Genomic DNA, 27,612 nt, shown 5'->3' with positions numbered 1-27,612 from the left:
GCATGACGAATACATTTCCTTTATGACTTTGATTGCGTGCTCTGCGCATTGAGTACTTCTGGGGATCTTTAGTATGGATGGCTCCTGCTTCCAGTGATTTTTCAAAGAGCTTAAAGCCTTTTTGAATGAATTCAGTACTTCAGCCAAGTTATTAAAGTTGTTTTCATTGTAGAGTTGGTCTGAAAACCAATGGTCTGCCCAGCTATATGGTATAAATCAACATACTTTCTGCAGAACTGTTGAAGGAATTAAAATGAAGGCCAGGATCGGTAATAGCTCTGGAATTCCACCTCGCACCCTAATGTATACAAGTTTTAAATGATTTTCAGTAAAGCCACATGTATTAGTATTAGCAGTAACAAAATTAAATTAATGGCCGTTCGTAATTTTAATTGCGGGGTGACCTTTTTTTACAACCTAGAGGAATTGAACATGTTTTCAATGTTTTTTAACAAATGTTTATTGATTTATGACAGGAAATTATGTTTTTTTTAAAAAGTCAAAAAATCATAACCCTAGTATACACACTAACATTTAAGTGTTCTGGATTAGGTTGGTATTGTCTTAATATGATATACTTTAAGTTTGAAAATGTTGACTACCTGCTAAAACCCAAACCTTATTTGATGTATGTACTTAAGCTCCCATAAATGGAGGCTTAAGTATTGCTTCTCATCTCTGCCATTACTTCTTATTGTTTGTGAGTAACATCATACCTATCATATGTGAGTAGCACCACACATCCATCTGATCATCATCCTCTCTCAGGCCTTGTTAAGAAGCACTACGCAGCTCGCATTTTGCTTGCGAAAAGGCGATTTGCCTACGCGTTCAGCAGTTTTGCGCTACGCAAAAACTTATATCTTTTAGAATATTTAAATTATCTTTTGATTACCGTTAACGTGACGTTTATTCAGAAGAAATATAGTCGTAAGTAAAAGCATTTAACCGCAATTGTAAAATAATAGATTTTTTTGTTAAAGAAACAGTTTGTTTCATTTTTTTTTTTTTGTTATTAAAAATTAGTTAAAAAAAAAAAGTGTTTTAAGTTTTATCTTAAGGAATCAAATATATAAATTCCTTTTAAATATAAAAATTATTTTTAGTCATAATAATGTTAAAAAATGCACGATTTATTTTGATGTAAATATTTTATTAATAAGATATTTTGTTTATTGTTAATTCAATAACGTAAAGTTTTAATGATGTTCATTTAATTTATGAAAATAAATTATGATCACGAATATGTTATCGGTAACTGATAAACAACAAAAAAAAACTTTAATGTTTAAAAACATTATTAAAAAGAGTTCACAAATTAAATAAGAAAAAATGTATTAACAGTTAATAAAATAACCAAAAACCAAATATAAAATCATAAGAAAATAAACAAACATTTTACGTTTCATGAAAAAAATATTTTTTTCAAAATAAAATTTAGTTCATATTTGAAAAAAATAATAAAAATGATTTTTTTAATAAGAACTTAGATTTTATTTGTAACTTTTGTTATAGTGAGAAAAAAACAAACTGTTTGTATGATTTTTAACGCGTTAATAAAATAACTTTAATTACAATGCGGTACTTGAAAAGACGCTAGTGACGCAATATTACTTCTAACGATGCAAAATATATTTGCTGAGTTGAGTTACTCAGAAATGCGCTACGCGTTTTTGCTACGCAGCGAAATCTCGTAACAAGGCCTGCTCTCTGTACTTTCAAAAATGCTAGGCACCATTAACCTTTGTGGTCCATACATAACATGTAGTATATTAAGCTTCACAAATTTTATCCTTTCAACTATAGACCTGTTTTACTTGAAATTTTAGAAAGGATATTAACAAAAACTATCATTTGACATCTTTTAGACAATAGAATGATGCATAAGAATTGACATGGTTTTTTTGCCAGGTAAATCTTGCATTACAAATTTACTTGAAAGCCAAGATATTTTAACTCTGGCAATAGATCATATATTTTAACTCAATGATTGGAGTATGCAGTTAAAAATAGAAAAATGTCAAATTATCAAAAAATAATAATTTTTTTAATTATCAATTGAGTTCTGTAGAATGTAAAAAGGACCTTGGTGTCATTAAAAAAGGATCTTAAATATGGTTATCATAATATATGGATTTGTTTTTAAAGCAAATAGAATTTTAGGTCTTATCTGACACACATTTTCATTTTAAATCCTGATATAGTTAAATTATTATATTTTTTACTATATTATATTTTTTACTAGTATGCTCATGTTAAAAATGCGTTTTCTTTTTGGAATCCATTTTAAAAAAAAGATATTAATCTCATTGAATTAGTACAACATTGATCAACAAGACTAAATTCATGATATTCAGAGCTACTTTATGAGGAAATATTACAGTGGTGGCACAAAGTCATGACCACATGCATATTTTGATATCTCTAATAGTGTACTAAGGCAATGATAACTAATTTTTGTAGCGATTTTTATTCGGAAACCTTACTAAATATCTAGTTACCGATGTGGCGCATTATTAGCAACCAAATATCATTATTTTTGTTATTATAATTACTGTAATTTTTGTTAATTACTGTTCTGTGTTGATTTGATCAGAAATTATTGATATTAGTTTGGTAAGTTTAAGATTTTTCTAGCATTGTTTTAGTAGATATTTACTTGCAATTAGTGATCGACTGAAACCGAAATTTAAGCCGAAACCGAAATTTAAGCCGAAACCGAAAGTACCGAAATTTCGGTTCAGTAAAGCCGTAACCGAAACCGAAATTTGAAAATGAATGTTTAAAATCCCTGAACCTTTTATGATTACCGAATTAAAGCAAAAAAAAACTATTTTACATATATCTAAGCAATCACCATGTAACATAGTTTGATAAAAACTATAATATGTCAAGACATTTCAATAATTAAAGGTAATAATTGAAGTTTTTTCTCGTCTAAATACATTTTTTTTCATGTTTTCTGGCAAAAGTCTGTTTCTTTCATTTGAAAGAATTTCTCCAGCAGTTAAAACAACCTTTTAACTTTGGCAGATGTTGGTGGAGGTCTAAGGAATCTCTTTGCTACTTTTGCCAAACCAAACTTTGCTTTTAGTGTTATTTTCTGATATAAATCTATAAACCTTTTTTTTTTTTTTTTGTTATTTAGGTGCCCAAAGAAGACTTAAGGTTTTGTCACAGAGCACCACGGAAGTGCATTTAACCAGGAAGTTCACACCTCCTTCGTTACCGTGACGCAAAAATATATCCAAAGCTCGTTTCGAGCCTGGATCTCCTGTTTTCAAGGCAAGCGCTCTGACCACTGCGTTACGGTAGCACAAGAAACTTCAGACCTTCTTTAAAGTTTGAATCAATTTTTGAGATTTATAGGACTGCCGGTAGTTGTATTGTTTTTTCAGTTAGGATATTTTTTAAAGTAAACCACTTCTTAAATGTGATGAAAGTCCGCTAAGTGATTGAAGTTTTGGATTGTGCGATCCACGAGATATTTTCAAATTGCAAGCTTCGTATTTGAAATCACTAACTGTCACGGTAAAATGATTCCATAAACCAGTTTTTTATCGATTATTTTCAATTGTAAAATTTAGCACTGAGAAAATTTCGATGAAACTATTGGTTTGGGTTGCTTTACTTAAATGTTAATTCATTTTAAGAATGATTTGAGAAGAGTAACTTAAAACTATTATGTAACGTGATTTCAATCAAAATTTTTACAATTGTTATAATTAAAAATTGATTTACTAACAAACGATTACAATTAGGAAACCGTCATGATCCCACTCTATATTAAAACTTGAAAAATTTTTTTAAAAGTTTCGGTTCATTTCAGTTGCGGTTTGAACCGAAATTTCGACCGAAACAGGAAAAGTAAAAAAATTGTTGAAGCAGAAATTCATTTTCAATGCCTTTTTTTTATTGCATCATTGTAAAAAAGTGTTGTCTAATGCTTAGCTCCATTATTCTCCATTATTATAACTCCATTATATATTATTATGTAGTTTATTGCAAAAGTTAATTTGGAAAAACAAACTTTTGCAATAAAATACATGGTTTAGTAAACTATGAATAAAAGACTTTTAGAAAATCTTTAAATGTTATTAAAAAAGATAAGTTGCATATTCCATCTTTAATTCACGAGTCTGATATTATTACCTCTACTAAGGATAAGGCAGAACTATTTGCAAAGAACCTTGTCAAATGACTGATTATGATTTCTAGGTTGTTACAACCCTTCCTTTTTTTAAATCTTAATTACATTGCAATGATTTTCATTTTAAAGGGCTACCAATTGGATGTGGTTTGATCGTATTTTGCAATAAATAAGCATCAGCAATTCTAAATAAAAGTTGGAGAAGTGTGTCCACTGTTTTTTACTTGACAATACCAATCTGATCTACATAGTGTCATTAATCAAGACTTAATTTTTCAACTGTCAAGATGAAATAAAACTTTTAAATACTACCTTTTAGTTTTTATTGGTGATTGATACAAGTCAATCAAAAAATCAACTCCATGAATATATATTTTCTTTCCATCCCATCTTCTAGCTTTGCTACTTAAATCAGGAGAGCAGAAAAAGTAACATTTACACATTTATTATTAAAGTCATTCAAAAGTCTTGAATTTCAGTCTACTTTATAAGATAAACTACTTTTACCAGCTTTTCTCAGATACTTTTCACTTTGCAATGAACAAGTAGCCAATCTATTAGTTCCAACAGTTGCTGTTGTTAATATTCCCATTTCTTGAAGATGTAAACATAATTTAAGTGTACAAAGCCAGTTTTCAAAGAAAAACTTTTTTGTTTACTGTAATTCGTTTAAAAATAATTTTTTCTTGTAGAAAATTTAATTTTAATACCAATTACATAATTTTTTGTCTGTTTTATAGTTAAAAATTAGGCAAAAAAGTAAGAAAAGGTAATATTAAACTTTTTCTGATAAAACCGATCATTTACACATTTACTTTAAGTTTCTTTAGTAAGTGGTTCCTTTATTAAATTAGGTACCTATGAGTGATAAATTATTCGATTTTCTAAAGTGTATTTTAAATTAGGTACCTATGTGTAATAAATTATTCGATTTTCTAAAATGTATTTTAAATTGGTATCTATGTGAAATAAATTATTTGATTTTCTAAAGTGTATTTTAAATTAGGTACCTTTGTGTAATAAATTATTTGATTTTTTAAATTTTACAAAAATGACTCGATGATATTTATTAATTGTTAACTTTCAAGATGACAACAAGTAAAAAGTCATACAATGAAGAAGATGCATTAAATTATATGAAAGAAAAAAATACTTCAATCAGAAAAGCTGCATTCAAATATGGCATTCTATTCTTAACTCTAATAGGTCGCAAGAACAACAACAATGCTAGCTTCAAGGAATCAGAATCAACAACCATACTCTCACGGCAAACAGAGTCAATGATGGTGCATGCATTTAAGTTCCTATGTGATTGAGTTATGGTTTAAAACAAAACGATATCATGGACTTTTTAATTTTAAAAATACCTGATTGATTAGTGCAAAAAAGGTAACCGTATGCGGTTACCTATTTTGTACAAATTAATCAGGCCATTTAAAAAATGGGCAGGCCTGGCAAAGACAAAAAAAAGCTTAAAAACATAAAAGCATCTGCAAACTCATAATCCCATTGTCAAACCCTGCAGAAAAAGAAGTAATTCAAAATGTAGAACCGATTACATCACCAAAAAAAGAAAAGTTAGTAAATGTAGAAAGTGTAAAAAAGAATTTCATTTGGACATGGTTTCATCCAAGAATCCAAATTGCAATACTTGACTCTGCAACAAAACATGTTTGCCAAAAAAGTTTGTAATGGGTTCAGATTTTTTGTATGCTTTATAAAAAATATATACATTTAGATATATAAAATGTTAAATTTATTAAATATATTTTATATTGATCGGCTTTAACAGAATTTCTGCCTTTTTCTTTTTTTTGGTTTTCATATTTTCAAATACAATTAAAAAAATTAATTAATTAATAATGTGCTTTTTGATATTTTCTTATTATTATTATTTATTATAATTTTCTTATCTTATTTAAAAAAAAAAAGTTTAAAAATTAATAAAGTTTGATTTTTATTGTTCAGTGATTGGTTTGACCCGCTTTTACTGTAAGATCTTGTAGAGTTACCACCACATAAGTGTACAAAATCATGGTTTCTTCACTCGTGAATTCAAACTTTAAATATTTCCAGGAGAGCAAAGTCTAATGATATTGCTAGATCTCTTAGTTTCTTTTTTCAAAATCAGCAACTTTTCCTTCAAGAAAAAGATCAACATCTTTTTTGCATAAATATTCTGCAAATTATGCATCTAACACATAAAACTTTTCTATAAATATGGTTGACAAATCAATCACGGAGAAAAATGTATTGATAGTCAGAATGTTAATCTCAGATTTATGAGATATTAGATTTTTTTAATTAGAGACTCAAAGACCTTGCTATTATTAGTAAAACGATTGATTAGAAGTTAGTTTAGATTAAAGCAGCTGTGACGCACATAACTACCTTCACAGTTTTTAAAAATAGAAACAATACTTTTCATAACAATGGCTGTTTTTATCTTTTATCAGTCAGTAGATATTTTTAGTTAAGATAATATCCAGTTGTATTGCCAACAGTCCATAGTGATACATGAGTATCACTATAAGCTATTATTAGTAATATGATTGATTAGAAGTTAGTTTAGATTAGAGCAGCTGCGACGCAGCAGTTAGAGCTCTGGCTCAGAACCCAGAGGTCTGAGGTTAAAGGCCGGCTGTAGCCCAATAAGCAACAGTTTTAAAGAAGGAACTAAGTAAGGAAGGAAACGATATGTTGTTTTTATCTTTTTTACAAGAGTCAAACTCATGTATTGCCCATAGTGATACATGAGTTTGACTCTTGTATTCCTTTAGGCCACATTCATTTCCTGAGGGTTTCTTCTTTTTTTGAAAGTTTTCTTTTTATAAGAAAAAATGTTATAAAAAATAAAACATAATTAATAAAGCCGATATTATTGTCTTTTAAGTATTTGAAAATCTTAAATATTTTCATTCTTACATCCTCTCTAATATCAATGTTTTTATTTTTTTATTTTGTTGTTCAATAAAATAAATAATGCTCAATAAATGAAAAATTTTTTAATACAGTTTTAAGTATAGTATATATTAAATATAGTTTTTAAATTTTTAGGAAAAATTCAGTGAACAATGTGTACAAAATGACGATTTTGAAAAGGTGCTTAATGTTTCATATTTTATAATTAAAATTGGTTTTTAATAAATTATTATAAAAATTGGTTATGTTATATATTTTTAAATAAATAATTCCTTATACTTTCCCCCAAAATTCAATATTAATGTTTCATACAATGTGCGAATAGCTTTAACATAATTTTTTATTGGTTAATTTTTAAATTACCACGCAAATTTTTCAGACCTAACAATTATTTTTTTCTTATAATTTTTATTTATAATCCTTAAATTATCTGGTGTTTAAAAAAATAATAATTACAATATGAAAGTTTTAACTGTTATTATTATTAGTAAATTTATTGTTTTGTATTTTCATTAGTTTTTGCAAAATGATAAATTGACCTTTTCATTAAAACAGTGTTTAAGGTTATTAATAAACTAAGAATTTAAGACCAGAAATATTTCTGGATATTGCAATTTCACTTAATTTGAGCCTTGTATTATATATTTAACAGGTTTAGAATATTGTTTATATTATATATTTAAGAGGTTTATTAAAAATTATTCTGTTTTTCCAAGAGTAGATGGAATAGCTTTGATCATATTGGTTGCTTTTATTTACAGCCATAGTGATATTTAAGTTTTGTCAGATATACAGCCAATTTATAACTTATGTTCAAATTTATATAATTTTTTACACAAGTATACATAAATTAACAAGTATATATTCATATGAAAAGTTTGTTTTAATTTTTTTTTTTTTTCAGTTTCTGTTTATGTTTCATATTTATTAACAAAGTTTGAATTAAGTGATATCAGGTTGTGAGTTTTGGAAATATTTCTGGTCTTCAAATTCTTAGTTAATTAAAAGTCTGTGAATACTGTTTTAATGAAATTGTCGATTTATCATAATGCAAAAACCAGGGCTGATAGGTTTAAACCAATGGTTTAAACCATAGTTTAAACTAATGGAAAAAGTATCAATTTAAACCAAAGAGATCAAGCAAAAATAATGGACACTGCTGAAATTGAAATGAAAAACATGTTATCATTTTTATCAACTGAATAAATATATATTATGTATTGGAAAAAATATATAATAAATATTGGAAACTAGAATTCTTTAGACTGTCAGTGATGCTCATTTCTTTGCAAACATGCTAGATCCTAGATATTTTGTGTCTAATCTTTCTGAAAATAAAAATGAAGCTGCAATGACCTTTGCAGATAAAGAATTTAAGAACTTGCTACCAATAATAATCAAGTTGAAAGCCAAATCTACTCCATTCAATAAAAGCTATTTATATATTGAATCTGTTTTAAAAAATGTATCACCAATAGAATAGAAATCTCTAAAATTTTTGGACTGCATCATTATCATGGGTATTGAAGGCAGATGTGTGGAGTCATAAAAAAAAAAGTGCCAACTCTGACTCCAACTTTTTGAAATTTTCAGAGTACAACTCCGACTCCAAAGCAAAATGTTTGAAAAATTCTTTGAGTTCTCTAAAAAATATTACGCGATAATTTAAATTTTTTCTTTTTGCCAAATATATGAAAAATTCTTTGAAGATTAATTATTTTGTATATGCATGTGCAAAACCGAGAAATTTTACTGTTGGAGTTGTGATTTTGTTTAGCGACTCTGACTCCGCTACAAATGTTGCGACTCTGACACCACAGCTCTGATTGAAGGTTTTTTAAATGCACCAGCTTCTAGTGCTGGAATTGAAAGAATTTTTTCGACTTTGGAGCTTGTTCATTTTCGACTTTAGAGCTTGTTCATTCTAAGTTTAAAAAGATATGGGAGTAGAAAAAGCGGCAAAGTTTTTATATACAGAACATTAAATAATGATGTATTACTTGATGAATTACAGTATTAATGTTTATAGAAATTTACTCAAGTAAAATGACTATTGCTTTTTTTTAATTGAAAATATTAAACATGGCTTTTTTTTTAAAAAAGAAGTTAAAACCAAAAAAGCCCATGGTTTTTGCAATGTTTTTTTTGCAACCCTGGCAAAAACTAATAAAAAACAAAAAAATAAATTTACTTTTGCAAAAATAATAACTCTTAAAACATACATATTTTAATTTGTTGTTTATTTAAATACCAGTTAATTTAAGTATTAAAAATAAAAATAAAATTTATAAGTAAAAAATAGTAATTACTAGGGTTTGAAAAATATGTGCGGTAATTTAGAAATAACCGATAAAATATTATACTAAAGCTATTTGCGCATTGTATGAAAGGTTAAATTTTCATTTTTGTTTAGGGGAAACTTTAAATAATTATTTAATAGGTTTAATGTTTTAAATTAGAATTGATAGTAATAATATTAATAATAATATTAATATAATAATATTATTATATTTGCTGTAGCCGCAATATATACAAAGCAATTCTGAGATGCTATAACATCTGCTAATGTTATAAATTGTCATAATTAGCTTTAAATAACAACAGAATAAATAACATAGTTTGGCAAAGAATTCCAGTTTTTAGTTATTCTGTTGTTGAAGAAGTTATTTCTTGAGGAACACATTATATTTTTCACGTTCATACATTTTTCATGTTCTATTGTTTTACTATGCCCACATATGTTTGATGAAGGACTGTCATTTGTTAGTGAGGTAACCAGTTTTGAATTTGATATTTTATAGTTGTATTAAATCCTCACTAATTCTGCAATTTTCTAAAGTTGTTAAAGTTTATGAAGTCTTTCTTTATATGGTAGATTTTTAAGATCTGGAGTAAGTTTTGTGGCTCTTCTTTGCACCTTTTCAAGTTCTACTATAACATTTTTTAGAGTTGGGTTCTAAACTGGTACTGCAAATTTGAGATGAGGTCTCACTAGTGTAAAATACAATGATTTAACAGAATGTCTGAATTTAAATAAGTAAATGTTTTTTCTTATTAAACCCAGTTACCTTTGCATCTTAGCAACTGCTGATTTTATTTGCTTGTGCCATTTTAGATCAGTTGGTATCAATATACTTAAGTCTCATTCTAATTTTGTTTATGTGGGACTTCGTCAAAAGCTTTTTCAAAATCTATGTATAATAAGTTGACCTCCTTACCATTGTAAGCAGCACTTGTAATTATGTCCAAAGATTCTAGCAAGTTTGTGGCACATGATTTTTGTTTAACAAATCCATTTTTTTGTTTAGAAATTAAATCATATTTGTTCAAATGATTTAATATGATTTTCTGAATTAAATTTTCTAAAAGTTTACAAAGAACTGATTCCATCAACACTCCTAATTTCTTGGAGTGCCAATGAGGAATCATTGGCACTCCAAAAAATTAGGAGTGCTGATGATTCTGCACAATTTTTTAGAACATACAGATTAACAGGTCCAAAAGATTTATTTTCATTAAGACTAGTAAGCGACCGGGGACAGGGCCGGGGCTAGGTTTGATAACACATAGCCATGACCAAGGCTTGTGTTATCAAACAAGGCAGGTTTATGATCAGGGTAGCATTAATTTTGATAGATCCTATAAAAATGTTATCTTTAATTAAAATTTATGATATGAATTTTATTTAAAAAATATTTTATAGAATCTATCAGTTTTAATGCAGCCCTGGCCGGGTTTATGACCGGGGGTTGCATTTATATTGATAGATCCTATAAAAGTATTGTTTTTAATTATAACTCATATAATAAATTTTAATTAAAAATAACATTTTTATAGGATCTATCAATATTAATGCAGCACTGATCATAAACTCATCCCCGGTCACGGCTATGTGTTATCAAACCTGGCCCCGGTCATAGCCCCGGTCGTTTACTAATTAAGACTATGTAATTCTCTGACGATGTTTTAGTTATTGCATCATTCCAATTCCAGTTTATTATTGCATTAACTTTACTATCAGCAATAATAGTAATATAGTATATAATAATAAAATATAAATTAAAAAATAAGCAACTCATTGTGATCTTGACAAAAACTTATTGGAAATAGTTTTTAAATAAATTTACATAAGTTATTTGTTAGTCTTTTATGTCAGTAACTATATTATCTCTTATTGATTGTATTTAGGTTAATGTTCTTCTTATGGTTTTAACATATGAATAAAATAACTTTGGATTAGTTTTGATTTCATTTGATAGTTTGTTTTTTGTATTCAGTTGTAAATTTTTTTATAGATCTTGGTATTACCCAACTAATCATTTTATATTCATTTAATAAATGATGATTTTTAAAGTTCATTGCTCATAGTCTATGCCAAAGATTATGGTTTAATTTTATCATTTTTTTAATTTTTTTAGGAATATTAGGAAAGAGCAAGAAATATTTTTGAACCAAAGGTTCTTTGGTATAAATGTTGCATAAATCATTGTGCTTTATTAGGAATTATATTTTATTATTATAATTATACTTTATTATCATACTATAAGTCATCATACTTTTTTAGGAATAGCATTTGTCCATAGTACTATTATCTGAAATAAAACTCCAATCAGCATTAGTAAAGGCTATGTTTATTTTTTCATGGCCATTATTTGCGAACTTGAATATTTTTCCATTATATCTTTGATCTTGCTGATTTATTATCAATATATCGACTTTTATATAATACATAATGCACTCATTTTATTTTGTCCAATTGTGGGTATAATTGTAAGTTGCACAAGTTTTCACAATTTTTGATAGAATTAAATCCAGTGTATTTATTGGTTTAAAGGTATCGATTTAGGTATTGCTGGCCCATCATTATTTTATTGAATCTCTGGGTAATTAAATCCCCTACAATAATAAGTTTTGAGTAATTGTTGCAATCATTTTTTGCATTACTTATTATATAGTTAGTTGTACATTTGTTTTCAGATGACTATTAAGTGGTCTATAAATGCATCCTATCCAAATATTTTCAGCTCTAATAATTAATGAGTACCAAGCCTCTTTAATGGATTTACTTGCATATAGCCTAAGATTCAGACAAGTAGTTGTTAAATTATCTTTAAAGTATATTGCAACGCCACCGCTCTCATTATTTTTCCTGTTTATAGTAACATTTTATTGTAACAATACATTTATTATATGTTATTAGAGTTTTTTTTGCTGTTTCAAAATAAATATTTTTGCTGTATCAAAATAAATAATATAATAAATGGTTATAATAATTAATAATTAAATAATATAATAATTAGTTTTAATATGTTTTTAAACTCCTCTTTAATTCTATATAAAAATCTGTGTGAGAAAGTTGCATTTATTTGATGGTTATATTTGATTTATAAGAAAATAATGAATAAGATTTTAATAAGATATAAATATATTTTATATCTTATTTTGCCATTTTTTTAATTTAAATTATTTGATCACCTCTGAATTCCTTCAGACTGTTGTGATTTTTATTATAACATCAAATTGTAAGCTTTATTTTTCTAGTTTTATCTGATGATTAATCAAATGAATATTTTGAATTATAATAATAACTATAAAAATAACAATAATAATTATAATATATAATAATAGATGTAATATGGTTTTATAATAAGATTATATATCATAATTTTAAGATCAATATAAATATTTTTCATTGACTAACAACTATTGAGTTTAGTAATAAAAATAGAGTTTATGGTTATTAAAAAACTAAAAATTTAAAGAACATTACTAGATGCAATATCTGGAAAAGAAAATTAAATATTAATGTAGAGCATTTTTTTTTTTAAGGTTAAAGAAAAAATCGAGTATGCTTTCAATGAATGTCCTGTTAAATGTACTAACGGGCATTTTAAATGTGAAGAGATAAAGAAATGTGTGGTGCAAAAAGTTTATTCTAATATAAATGGTAATGAAGAAAATTCAATGAAGACTTTGGTTTTTCATCATTCTCTTAGCTGCAAATATGCAGCAAACTGCAAAGTTCCAGAATGTAGATCTATTAAGTAATTTTTTTTATACTTTAATTTCTCTTATGAATGTATTTTATTTATTTTTTTTATGAAGAGTAAAAATCCTTATTTAAAAATTTATATTTGACTCGTTTAACAGGATGCGCAATTAGAAATCGACTGAAATTCCGTTTCGGCCGAAATTTCGGTTTCAGTACTTTTTATAATTTTGGTAAAAACCAAAATTTTGGTTGAAAAACATACCAAAAACCAAAAAATTTGTAAGATTTTAAATTTTTATCCAATTTAGAAAAATGGTTATTTTTGAGAGTTTTTACAAAATACCTCAAAAAAATCTTGTTTTGAAAAGAAAATCTGCCATTAGTTAGCTTTCTTGCCAACTTATATATTAAACCCTAATTTGTGAAACACATGTAATCAATCCTAACATAATACACATATTAAAAAAAACAAATGTAAAATAGCATTTTTAGATAAAATTTTCTAAAGACATTAATTTTGATTAGCAGAAATGTCGGTATTGGTTTCTGTAAAATATTTGCCAAAATGTCGGTTTCTTCACCAAACTACAGTACCTGAAATTTTGGTTTATTTTGATTTCGGCTTTTTTTCTGTTTCGGTCTATACATAATGATAAAAAAAAGTTTGTCAAATAATGAAAATTATTAGAATTAACAACTTAAAAAGCGTAAAACAATGGCTTTGTGGAAAATAATTTGCAAATTTTTATAAATATTGTTTAAATCAAACACTTAATGCATATTTTAGTTTTAAAACTTTTCAACGTGTTTTAGTGTCCCATTTTTAAATTTCAAGTATATTTCCTGGATATTAGGGTCATATATATTGTTTTCCTAATATATTATTATTTATATATAAATCAATGAGATTTTGTTAGAAGTTCTCTTAATGTTGACTATTTTGAATTGGATTCGTATCTGATGAATTTCCATTTAATGGAAGGGAGGGGGCGGGATTTGTATCTGATGAATTTCTAGGCCATCAAATACAAATCAAAAAATTTTTTTTTTTTTTTGATAAAGGCTATCATTGATTAGGCTATATGGCATATGTTCTGGATCACAAATGTAGTAAACAATTTGAATAAATAACTCTATCTAGGCTGTGTATGAGAATAAATGTGCAAAGGGAAACAACAATGTGTTCAATAAAATGTGATTCAACTTGCTCCAAACAGGAGTTTGTTTTAAGCCATAACAAATGTTGGCGGCCCTTTTCCTACTAGAAATCCTATTTATATTTCCTATTTGGCTTTTTGATTATGATGTATTATTTTGAGGTGGCTACTTCCAAAAAACAAACTGATTGGATCAAATAGTAATTTATACAACTTAAAAATCTTTATATTATTTTTCTCTTTATATAATTTGATTTATTATTTCGTTTTCACACTAAATCAAAATAGTGTAAAATAGTAATATAATAATATGGCAGATAACCAACTTTTTAACTGCAGTCTTAGCATTTTAGGGTGAATTTCATCTATATAATGTTTTTTTAGGAAGGTATAAACTTATAATTGTAAACTACTTTTTTGGCTTCTGAGAAAATCCATAAAGCTTTAGTAGACTCAAACTTTTGCTCTAGGTAAGACAATGACATAAAATCATAAAATTGTACTTGTACTATTTATCTCAGATTATATTTCATCTATTCAAAATAATAATAAAACTCACGAAGTGTCTTTATGTTGCTTGGTATGCATATTCCCAAAATCATTAAAACTTTAAAATAAGGATGTCGAATCGAATACTCAGCCCTCGGAATTAGAGTTGGCATTTGGCAATACCGACCTAACTGCGGAACTCAAAGTGTTTTATGTTGGCAAAATTGCCGACCTTGCTTCTATGTTTCATGGTAACCCCTGTGTGTAGAATTTTTTCGCCAACTTGAAACCGACAACTAACACTTTTTACTAATTCTGAGTTTGTCAGTTTCTGAGTAATGTTGGTTGCCTCATTTTTTTACTAATTCTGAATCGCCTTATTTTTATTAATTCCAAGAGCTGTATGTGTATTTTAAAAACTAAATTATACTGTACAGCCCTCGGAATTAGGAAAAATGAGGTCAGCAAAAATTTATACAAAGTTTTATTATATAGCATAGAAATAAGGTTAGCAGTTTTTTGCTAACCTCAAACACTTCTAGGTTGGCAGTTAGGTTGGCATTGCCGAATGCTGACCCTAATTTCGAAGGCTGCTGTATGTGTATTTAAAAAAAGTATTAAAATCATGTATTTTAATACATGATTCTAATACTTTTAAAAATTGTTTATTCTACTTTTTAGTTATTTTATTTGTTTATTGTTTTACTTTTTAGTTATTTTATATATTTATTGTTATTAGTTTATTCTTAATGTAAATTAATTTTTCTACTTTTTATGTTATAGTATTATAATCAAAACCAAGTCATACTGTATGTGTAAAAGTATTAAAATCCTGCAAACTTGTTTTAAAATTTTTTATTTGTAGCTATTTCAAAAACCTAAACACACACACACTTTAAACTGAGAAATCAGTAAAACTTGTAGATGATTCTAATATTTTTCACGTATAAAGACATATTAATGATTTTTGTTGACAAAGAACCCATTTTTGTTAACAACATTAGGATTTTTAACACATTTTTCTAAATTGATGGAAATTTAGATCAACACAAATACAAAGATTATTACATAACATAATGAAACTGTATGCTGATAATAATCTACCTGTTACTTGGATTTTAATGGATAACAACCCAAAGCATACTGCAAGGTCTTTAAAATCATGGCTTAAGGAAAATAAAATGAATGTTAAAATAAAAATAAATGATAAATAAAATGAAATGGCCACCCCATCTCAATCCAATTGAGAACTTATAAAATGATATTGGAGTGGCTTTACGAAATAATCAAACTTCTAATTTTAATGATATTTGGGGGGAAATTCAAAAAGTCTAGGATGCCACAACTGTCCAACAATATCAAAGGTTTGTTAGCAATATACCATCAAGATGCGCTGAATAATAAGGGCAAAAACAAAATATTAAACTTAGTTTTATTATTTTGATGTAGACTTTTATGTAACACTATTTTTTTGTTTGATGTGCTATTTCTATGATCTTAACTTTTCGTTGTACAGTTAATTGTCGGTAAGTCGAACGCCTATTAACTCGAACTTAAGTTATCTCTAACTGTTTTCTATAATCCCTTGAAAGCAAGAACAATAAATTTACTTCGCTTAGGTTGAACATTCATTTAGTCAAACTGTTTTCTTTTTTCCCTTGGAGGTTTGAGTAAATGGGAATTTGCTGATCTATCTTGATCTATCAGCTGCCAGATCTATTCAATGAATAGGTAGAACATGGGAAGAATGCTGCTGAGAATGATGCTACTTCAACTGACAATTAGGTAGAACATGTAAGAAGTGCTGCTACATCTATTGAGGGTTTTGGTTTGGGCAGGCAATCTATCAATTAAAAAAAGTGAAAATTTTTATTTTTTAAAAATAAATAAAGTTTACATTTTATGGTACAGATGACCATGCAAGTTTATATATATATATATATATATATATATATATATATATATATATATATATATATATATATATATATATATATATATATATATATATATATATATATATATATATATAATTTTGTTGAAGTTAGTATAATATATTGGATTAGTAAATTAATTTAGTAAATGTTTTGTATAGCTGAATAAAATTTGATATTATTTTTTAATTTCTAGTTTATAAAATATTTTTAGACTAAAATTTTAGAAAATAATATAAAATATCAAAGAAGTGTAATTTATTACTAGAAACACGTTCTTCAATTGTTGCTCTGGCAAAAGATGGTCGTTCTACTAGATATATTCATCAATTGTTAAAAATACAGCGATGAACAGCTACAGTTTATACACCCTACTGTCAAACATAGTGGAGGTTCAGTAATGGTGTGGAGCTGTTTTGCTTTTAATAAGGTTTATAAATGTGAAAATAAACGGAATTCTTGATGAGAGCAAATATCATAAGGTATTATGTAGACATGCCGTGCCTTGTGAAAAGCATCTTATTGGCCACGGGTTCATCATGCAACAGGATAATGACCCAAAACACACAGCTAAATATTGTGCAAACTATTTGCAAAAAAAAAGAAGCTTGCAGAGAACGCTAAATTATGACATGGCCCCCACATTACCCTGATCTCAACCCAATTGAGTTACTATGGGAACAACTGGATCGCGAGGTAAGAAAAGAGTGTCCTACACCAACAACTCATTTGTGGTCAATTTTGCAACGAATGTGGAAAAATATTTGTCCAATTTATTTGGATAATTTATTTAAACATATACCAAAACTTGTTTGTGCAGTAAGGAAAGCAAAGGGTGGATTTTTCAATGAAAAATCCAAAAAAAAAAACTTTATTGTTATATTGCAAAAAATTATTTATTTTTAACATAGGTTTAAACACGTTGATTAGTTTGTAATTATTTGTAAGGATATTTGGTTAATTGTAATTAGTTAACTTGTTTTTTATACATTTATTTACAAAAAACAGAGTGACCGGAAACTTTTGCCATAATATTTTTACATGAATATATATATATATATATATATATATATATATATATATATATATATATATATATATATATATAAACTTGCATGATTGTCTGTACCATATATACATATATATATATATATATATATATATATATATATATATATATATATATATATATATATATATATATATATATATATATATATATATATATGTATATAAAAAAACTTGCATGGTCGTCTGTAAACTTTATTTTTTTAAAATTAAGTCAACTTTTTCACTTTTTTTAATTGATAGATTGCCTGCCCAAACCGAAACCCTCAATTGATGTAGCAGCACTTCTCACATGTTCTACCTCATTGTCAGTCGAAGTAGCATCATTCTTCGCATATATATATCAGGAGATATTCTAGACCGTTTTCAATAACATCAATTGTGTTTGGGCGCTGCCCAAATTTAAAGTTTAGGACCATTTTTTACATTTTTACTGCAAATATTGTTTTGTTTTTTTTCTTCAAAAAATTTTCCGCTAAAGTTCGCCGCAGCGTGAGGATATCGCCGCCCAAACTTTTTTCCTAGAATAGGCCTTGCATATATATATACTGGTTTATATCTTTTATTTTTTATTTCTAGAACCAACTTAAAAAAACGTCTCAAACCAAACTTGAAGACAGAACCTGTTTTTGATTCAAGTCAACAACTTCGCATAATGTTTTCTGTAAGCTTTTAGTTTTTTTTTTCTTCTCTTTATAAGAAATGTGGATAGAAAAATGTAAGACTTTACTTAATATTGTTTTCTTGCTCCAACACATTCTTTATGTTGAATTTTGTCAATTACTTACTAATAATAGAATTATATACAAATTTCATTATATAAATGTGCAATGAGTTTTAGCTCTCTATATAAAATTATATAAAGATTGTTTTTATTAATAATTTTTATCCTTAGCAGTTACAAGATAAGTTATAAGAACTATTGTTGCATTAGAACAGTTATAAAAACTGTTTCAAGACTATTATTGCAAAACAAGTTGCTATAAGAACTATTGTTGCATTAAAAACCTTTAAAAGTTCTGCACATATTTATAATGTCACTTGCACTTTGCATAGAAAGGTAGAACAAAAGAAAAAGACAAGTTGTTTGTATTTAAACTTTTATTAAATAAGTTTGATATCATAATTGTGTAAATCAGTTCTAAACGAATTTTTTTTTTTTAATTTAAATTTGTTTTCAATAAAAATGTATCTTAGTAAATGTATTACTTTTCTTTTTATATGTTTGTATTATAAATATAAAATGAAAACAACAATGAACTATTTTAAAATAAATTATGTAAGCTTATATTTTTATAATAGATTATGATTTTTTTAAATCAGTTTCGTGTTTTGTCATTTAAAATATCCTTAAAATCTTTATTTTATCCTTAAAATATTTATTTTATTATATATTTTAATCTTTATTTTATTATTTTATATTTTAAAAATATCTTTAAAAAAATCTTTTAATATACTTAAACTTTTTTATACATTTAAAAAAAGCAACTTTTATTTCTTAATTCTTCCTAAAATGATAAAAAAAATTTAATTTTGGTGCTTAAATTTGTAATTTCGATTCCTCTAAAAAATTTTGTTAATATTTAACTATAACCAAAAAACAAATAAAATAAACTTTTTTACTAATTTATTGGTAGAGATGTTTTAAGTATAAAAATAATAAAACTAATATAAACTTATTATTCAAAATTCAAACAATTTTAACCGCCACAGTTAACTTTTTTACAAAAGTTTGGTGCCTTGACAGAAAATTAATTTTTATTGTTTGTAAAATATACTTAAAACTTATTCAATAAGTTTTAAGTATATTTTACAAACAATTTAAAGTAAAGCAATTATATTTCTTGATTTTGATATTCAAATAATTCTATTATAAGTATTGTATATATTATTATATATATTATATATATTATATTATATATATATATCATATATATTATATTATATATATTATATTATATATATTATGTTACATATATCTATACTATTATTCAGTCTGATTTTTTATGATATTAATAATTAACCTTTGTTCCAATGTGCATAAAATAAAGAAAAAATATATTTATTTCTAAAAAAAAAACATAAAACTAAATATATAATATCTGAGTTTTATCTCACAAAAAGTTAAAGTTTGGTTATAAATCATTGAATCATGATTTCTCATAATAGTTTTTTTAGTTGAATGAATTTTTAAAGTGTTGTAGGCTCAATACTATATAGAGGTTGATAAGTTTGGTTCATAAAATGCAAAACACGCAATGCTATGTATACATGCAATGTATACACAATGCTATGTATACAGGCATATACACGCAATGTATACTCATGTCCTTCTCCTCTCAAAAAAAAATTTAACAACAGAAAAAAACAAGGATTTAAATTAACAGCTTTATTAAAAGCTTCTGTTGGATTCATAAATATTATGTAAATAGTTCTAGCATAATAGTTGCAAATGCTTCAATGAACTGAAACCAATAATTCATTGTTGGTACAATATAAATAGTACCTAACAGTTATCATCTTAACATAAGTAAAATAGTAATAAAACTAATTGATAAAAAGCTAAAAAGACAACATATTATGATTTCTTAAGTAGATTAGAATACTGCTGGCATTTTTATGTTCTATTTGCTTTGTAAATACACCACAAAAAAATGAAGAACATCGGCTAATATTTATAACTGCCTCATCGACCTCGAAATTTCAGCATTTTTAGTAATTTTTAAGAATATTCCAAAAAATTAAAATTCTTTAATTAATGTAAAAAATATGCGACAAATTCTATATCTTTACAGTAAATTAAAAGGAAGTTTATTTTAATACTTTTCCATTAAAACTGTTCAGTCTTCACTGTTTGTTCCATGTGTTCAGGTACAACCAACATTTGAAAGTAACGCTGATTTTTTTGGATTGGGAAATCTTTGCTTTCTGCCATTTGAAACAAATATTGTTTTTGCTCTTCTTGTTTTGTTATTGTAAAATTAAATACTGTGGCTAGAGCAATTCCACCTTCTGTACTATCATTGACAACTTTTCGTACCTTAACGGTTTTTTTTGCGGCCTGATAATTTGGAATATCTGACCACTTCTCAACATCCTCCTTCAGAAAAGACATTTCTGACTGTAAGGCATTAAAAAAGAAGTGTAAAGATTGTCCAATGAAATACTCCAGAACTCTTCAGTTCCAGTGTATTGGATTGATCGACAATCGAGTTCTTGATTGCCTGCAATTTGATCTTGCAATTGTGCTACCATAAGTTTTTTTGTCATAACAAGCACCAGATCAGAAAACAGACCAAGCGGTGCTAATTCTTCTCCAAGATACCATAAATGGCAACTCACTGCCTTCAATGCAGTTTTTTAGATATCTTTTGATATTAAACTGTACTGTGTTAATGCTTTTATGAGATTTAAATTGTTGAATGGAGCATCACATGAGTATGAGCAGGTTATCCATGCTTTTACATAGATAAGTGCAACAAACAAACCATATTCCAAGCACCCTGAACTTTTATGTTTGGTGAGCTTAAATAGAGTTTGAAATAAGAAAATCTTTAAAACATAAATTATTTTAGACATCTTCCTCGCGTGGTGAAAAGCACCAGGAACTCGGAACTGTATCAAAATAAGTTCCAAAAGTTCATGATAATCTTCTCTGGGAAATTTCCTGCCTTCCCATTTAACACTTCTAAAATAAAATCAACTACCTCTCTCTTCAATTCTTTAAGTTCTTCATTTAAAGGATGATCGGTACAAGCTATATATGTTTCATGGTCTATGTTTGGCCATTATTCCTAAAATCAACGAAACAACAACACATTTGGACACAGAACTTTATGCACATGATGGTGACATGCCAACCAGAGCAGATTTTTTTCAAGTTTAATAAGTTTTAAGCCAATAGTTTTTCTGTTCCTAATCCTGAAACTAGAATTGCCTGACTAACAACTTTTTCGGGCCCACCTGATATTGCAAGCAAAAGTTTTCCATCAATACGAATAACCAAAGGTCCCTCCGAACTCAAGGCTGTCTTAACGTTAGCATAATGTTGAAAGCGATGCTTCATTCAGCTTCTTCTAATGCTACTACGAGATATTGGTAGTTTTGATATATCACCGTCCCCATATGTTTGGATGGCTGCTATTAAGATATGTGCTGCTTTTCTGTCACTTACATTTGTACGATCAAGTGCAGATGCAAGTGCTGAAGGAATAACATCTAAAGCAGGTTTGCACGTTTAGAAGTTGATGGAGATTTCTCCTGACATTGTTCCTCAACAAAATTGTTATGTTGTTGAACCATTTAGTCTTCATCTCTAGATACAGCATTGTCTGCTTCGCTTGAACTATCTGATGATGACAATAACTATTTTTCTATATCCAGACATTCTTTGGATTTTCACTTTCTCTCCTCTTTTTTGATACCATGTTGAACTTCGTTTTACATTCTTGATTTTTTACTTCTTTTTTTTCCAAAGTTCTATCTACACCTCCCATGGCATATTTTCTCTCTGAACAATGGTCTGCAAGAAATATTTGATATTCTTTTGTTTTTATCAGCTTCAATGCATCGTGGTGAGCAATATCAAAAAGACAATTTACTGAGTTCAAAAAATCTTCTTTTACCTGCTGTGCTGGCCCATTACAACCATTGTTCTTTAAAATATTTCTGTATCTTTCCAATAAAGCTTCAGTTTTACAAACAATACTTCTATGTTCAGCAGCTGGAATTCTAGCCTTGGCCCAGATCTCACACAACTGCTGAACTACAGTTTTTATGGCATCCTTTAGAGTTTGACTGTTCTTTTTATGATGGAAAAAATGTATTCTTAAAACTTCCAAACTTGGGGGTAAAACTCTGCCACTAAAATGTGGTTCTGGTTCCCCAATCAAATAAATGTAAGTTTTTGATCTTGTTTCAGCCATTATTGCTGTCTGCCAACCACCACTTGGTTTATATTAGTTCTATAATCTAATCTTTGGTAACTATAAGTAAATAAACAATGTTTTGCATTATTTTTTGTTTTGTTTTTTTTTAATCTTTTTTTTAAGCATCTTCCCTTCCAACAAGACTGCAAGCAACCACTAATTAGAGTTGGAAGTTACTGGAAGAGAAAAGATGAAGATTGTAGATCAAGATAACAATTGACAGATGACTCAAAGGATTGAAAATTATATGAATCAGGAAAGCAAGATGAAAGAAGCGAATTCCAAAGAGCTGATGTTCAAGGAAAAGAACTAGATGAATAAGAGTTTTTGGAGCACTTTGGAACAGTCACAGAAAAAGGATGAGACTTAATTGAATGACGAGTAACACCAGAATGAATTTTAGTAGATGACACAAGAGACGCTAGCTCTTTAGAGCAGTGCCCATTATAGTATTTGTAGAAAAGAGAAAGAGAAGCAACATTACAACGATGTGATAATGGTTGGAGGCTGGCTGCAAGAGCAGGTCCAACTATGTTTACAATGCGTTTTTGCACCTTGTCTAAAAGAGAAAGGGTATCATTAGAAGATCCGTCCCAGATATGGCAACAGTATTCCATACAAGGCCGGATTTGAGATTTATAGAGATAGAGAATAGAATCCGAAGTAAGAGTAAGTGTCGAGCTCGATAAAGAGATTCAACCTTAGCAGATGCTAACTTTGCAACTGATTTGATATATGGTTTCCAAGAAAGATCGGAAGTAAGAGTTAATCCTAGAAGATAAAGAGTAAATGACTTATCGAGTACATCACCGTTCACAAATATAGGAAGATCTAAATTATTGCGATAACGTTTGGCTGAAAAAAATTAAGTTTTATATGTATTGAAGTTCACCAGCCACTGTGAGCCCCATGCTGTAGCAGAAGTGAGATCCTTTTCAAGCTCAAATGCCCCCTACAAGCAATCAGAGAGTGTTGGTTTCTTATCTCGACAAGAGTAAATGGTAGTATCATCAGCAAACAATACCACCTTAGATTTGAGAATATCTGGAAGATTGTTAATGTAAATTAAAAAGAGTATAGGGCTAAGGATTTTTTTTTACCTCATTTATTTTAAATTTGTTTTAACATTGCTGTCTGCAGTCAAGATTCCAGCATTTTGTTTTTTTCGTTTTTATTTGTGATCTATGATCTTTGGTAACTAATAAGTTAGTAAATAAATACTAAATACAAATTCTTTGCAGGTAATAATAGTAATTACTAATTAGCTCTTGGAAATAGGTACAAAAGTAAATATTTTAAAAAATTAACCTTGAATATGAAAAATCTGCAATTTTTAGGTCCCATGAGGTAGTTCTAAATATTTTCTAATTGCAATAATATTTCATAGGCAGTTCTAAATATTTTCTAATTTCAATAATATTTGTTTTATAGGTCAAAAGGAACATAAATATCAAAGTGCCTCTGTAATTGGTTGACTTTAAATTTTTGTCTGCTGAAGCTGAACTGCCCTAATATATATCAAAAATTTGTTATTCCACGTAAAATATTTTGTTTAGATATTGTTTAGAACTTTACCACAGCTGCATGTGTCGACACGTTATTTTAAATTTTCAATATTTCCCAAAAGACAAAAACTAATTTCAATTAAACCTCAAAAACTATAAAATGTTTTAAACACATTTTAGGTTTAAGCATTTGTAATAATGACTTTTTATTCTTTTAAATTAAAGTCTATAAAAAACATTTAAAAATAAAAAAGTATGTTTTACAAATTATTAATAATTTATTTTCTAGTTTCCCTTTGTATTGAGAAAAAATGTACACTATCACAAAAACCTTTTTATAATGTTTAAAAAATGCATATATAAAAACATAAATAAAGGGTAAATTATTTACTTAAATGCTGAATGATAGAAGTTATAAATAAATTGAAAAAAAGTCTTTTTATAAGTTTGCTAAGCTTCTATGATTTATAAGCTTTTACAAAATTATTTGAGGAGTGGGTCAAAGAATTTGACATAATTGACCTGTGGATCAATAAATTTTTCAATTTTATAAAAATATTTCTCACTCACAGCAAAACATTTTTAACTGTTTTTACTAATATTCATAAGTTCAAGAAATTATGAAATAATATCTATCTATCTATCTATCTATATATATATATATATATATATATATATATATATATATATATATATATATATATATATATATATATATATATATATATATATATATATATATATATATATATATATATATATATATATATATACATATATATATATATATACATATATATATATATATACATATATATATATATATATATATATATATATATATTATATATATATATATATATATATATATATATATATGTATATATATATATATGTATATATATATATATATATATATATATGTATATATATATATATATATATACATATATATATATATATATATACATATATATATATATACATATATATATATATATATATATATATATATATATATATATATATATATATATATATATATATATATATATATATATATATATATATATATATATAAATATGTATATTAAAACAAAGTAGGAAATAAAAAGTAAGATAATTGAGAAATTATATTGTTATAGCAATAGTGTATGATTTTAATTGTGTATTAAGAAAAGGTTTTTCCATTTCAATAGGATACCTACCTTAATTTTGAGCTCATGCTTAGAGGAAATTCTATCAATAATGGAAAAGCAATCAAGATTTGTTGAGTTTTTGCATTTTTGCGATGAATTGAGATGTCTGTAAATATAGGAGGCCTTATCTGAATTTGAAAGTTCTGAAATCCTTGTTGTGTAATGTTTCACCAATGTGATTGTGGTTTAACTAATGTATCTAGCATTACAGCTGGAACATACGTTATGTCCTGCTTTAGCTAACTTATTTATGAGTCATCACCGAAATGTTTGGTTACAAAACAATAATTGTAAAAAAGTAGTTATATACAAAAGGTATGTAGATGGTATCTTTTGTATCTTTGAAAATAGCAATGATGCACTCACTTTTCTAGAATATATAAATAAACTACATCCTAAGCTCAAATTTGCTAAAGAGGAAGAAGTTGATCACAAATTGAACTTTCTTGAAATAATGATTTTAACTCTGTATATAATAAATTTGTTACTTCAATATTTTATTAAAAAACTTACACAGGTTTACTGACTAATTTTACCAGCTTCACTAATAATAATTATAAACTAGGAGTCATTAAAACTCTGATTGACAGGGCCTTTACATAAAAACAGGCCCTTGACATAAAACTCTGATTGACAGGGCCTTCAAAATCAACAGCAACTGGGTAAGTTTTCATTTAGATGTTGTAATAATTAAACAAACTCTCCAAAAAAATTCTTTCCCCTTGAACTTAATTGACAGAACCTTAAAAATTTTTAATAACTAAACAACCTTATCTCTCCTAAAGAAAACATGTCATCTTCAAGACCATCTGATATACATTGCTTTAAACTCCCTTACATTAGACAAATTTCAAATACACTTCAACACCAATTAAATGAATATATTAAAAAACATTGTAAAGATACTATAAAAGCAAGACTAGATTTTACACCTTTTAAAATAAGTAGTATGCTTTCATCAGAAAACCCCTTACCCTCAAATTTAAAATCCTTTGTTGTCTATAAATTTGTATGTTTCAACTGTAATGCTGGGTACATTGGTGAAACCACCAGACACTACACAACAAGGATTTCAGAACTTTTAAATTCAGATAAGGCCTCCCATATTTACAAACATCTCAATTCATCACAAAAATGCAAAAATTCAACAACTCTTGATTGCTTTTCATTATTGATAGAGCTTCTTCTAAGTACGAGCTCAAAATTAAGGTAGGTATCCATATTTAAATGGAAAAACCTCTTCTTAATACGCAATTAAAATCATACACTATTACTATAACAATATAATTTCTCAATTATCTGTTTATTATTAATTACTTTACACCTTTTCTATAATCTTTTGTACAATTTCATGGTAGTTATTTATTTTATCAAATGTAACTACGGTAACTATTGCAAAAACTATTAAATTTTTAATGTATTTAAAAAAAGTTAAATATATATATATACCTCTTTACCTATTTTTTTTTTTATGTTTTTTTTTTTTAATTATGTGATTTGGAGAACAAATATTCTTTATTTTTAAATTAAATTTTTTGTCAGGTATTATTGAAGCTCTGGTGACCTCTTATGCAGTGTGTTCAATTGATTGGCCATGAATTGAGATGTTTTTTATAACGTTGGATTATCAATAAACTATATTACTTCTTGTTTTATCAAGTAACAAGTTAAAACTGGTTCCTTGATCTCCTCTTTCCAGTTGACTAAATCTATTAGACTTCTTGCTATGAAGTTAACTCTCAGATGCCAATAAAGGAAGTTAGGTCAGAGGTTGGGTCATAAACAGAGGGAAGGGAATTTGTTCAAAATATTAATAAGAATCATTTCCAGGAGAGACTTCAGAAACACGTTGCATTTTATTCTAGTGTGAATTAAAAAAATTGAAACCATAATGAGGAGCCATTCCATTACAAGTATTTTTTTGTTTTGCTTAATGCGCAAGTAAAAAAAGAGAATAGAACACAATAAAGTAAATAAAATAGAAAATAGTTTTACTTATGATATTTTTTTTTATTTGCAGAAATTGCATGTTTTAAAATAGCGCACACTTTTTTATATTTGTCAATACATAATATAAACGATCACATCATATTAATTATTCACATTATACAAAAATTCTGCTAGCAATTTTATGTGGAGGACTTGTTTTTTATTCCATGCTTGGAATTATTTTATTAGCAAGATTTATATTAAAGTGAGTTGTATAGTTGTAACACAGGTTTACATCTAATCCAGTCTGTTAGTTGAAAAAAGGGTGCAAGGCTGGTC

The 27,612-nt window shown here is 26.9% G+C and overlaps 1 protein-coding gene across 2 annotated transcripts in view; it reads left to right on the top strand.

The window, feature by feature from the left end:
• Positions 1-27,612, top strand: part of LOC136089209 (serine/threonine-protein kinase 17B-like) — a 62,998-nt gene that overhangs the window by 2,713 nt on the left and 32,673 nt on the right. For both annotated transcript variants that reach the window (XR_010642857.1, XM_065814953.1), the window contains exons 4-6: positions 7,208-7,252; positions 12,902-13,116; positions 18,292-18,376. Coding sequence is in view for 1 of the 2 variants with exons in the window: in XM_065814953.1 (XP_065671025.1) it covers positions 7,208-7,252; positions 12,902-13,116; positions 18,292-18,376 (345 nt within the window). In the remaining variant the exon portion in view is untranslated. The remainder of the gene's footprint in view (positions 1-7,207; positions 7,253-12,901; positions 13,117-18,291; positions 18,377-27,612) is intronic.

The sequence above is a fragment of the Hydra vulgaris genome, chromosome 13 (genome assembly GCF_038396675.1).
Source record: "Hydra vulgaris chromosome 13, alternate assembly HydraT2T_AEP".
Classification (NCBI taxonomy): domain Eukaryota; kingdom Metazoa; phylum Cnidaria; class Hydrozoa; order Anthoathecata; family Hydridae; genus Hydra; species Hydra vulgaris.
The sequence above is the reverse complement of the archived record's forward strand: the minus strand, read 5'-3'. Positions and strand labels throughout refer to the sequence as shown.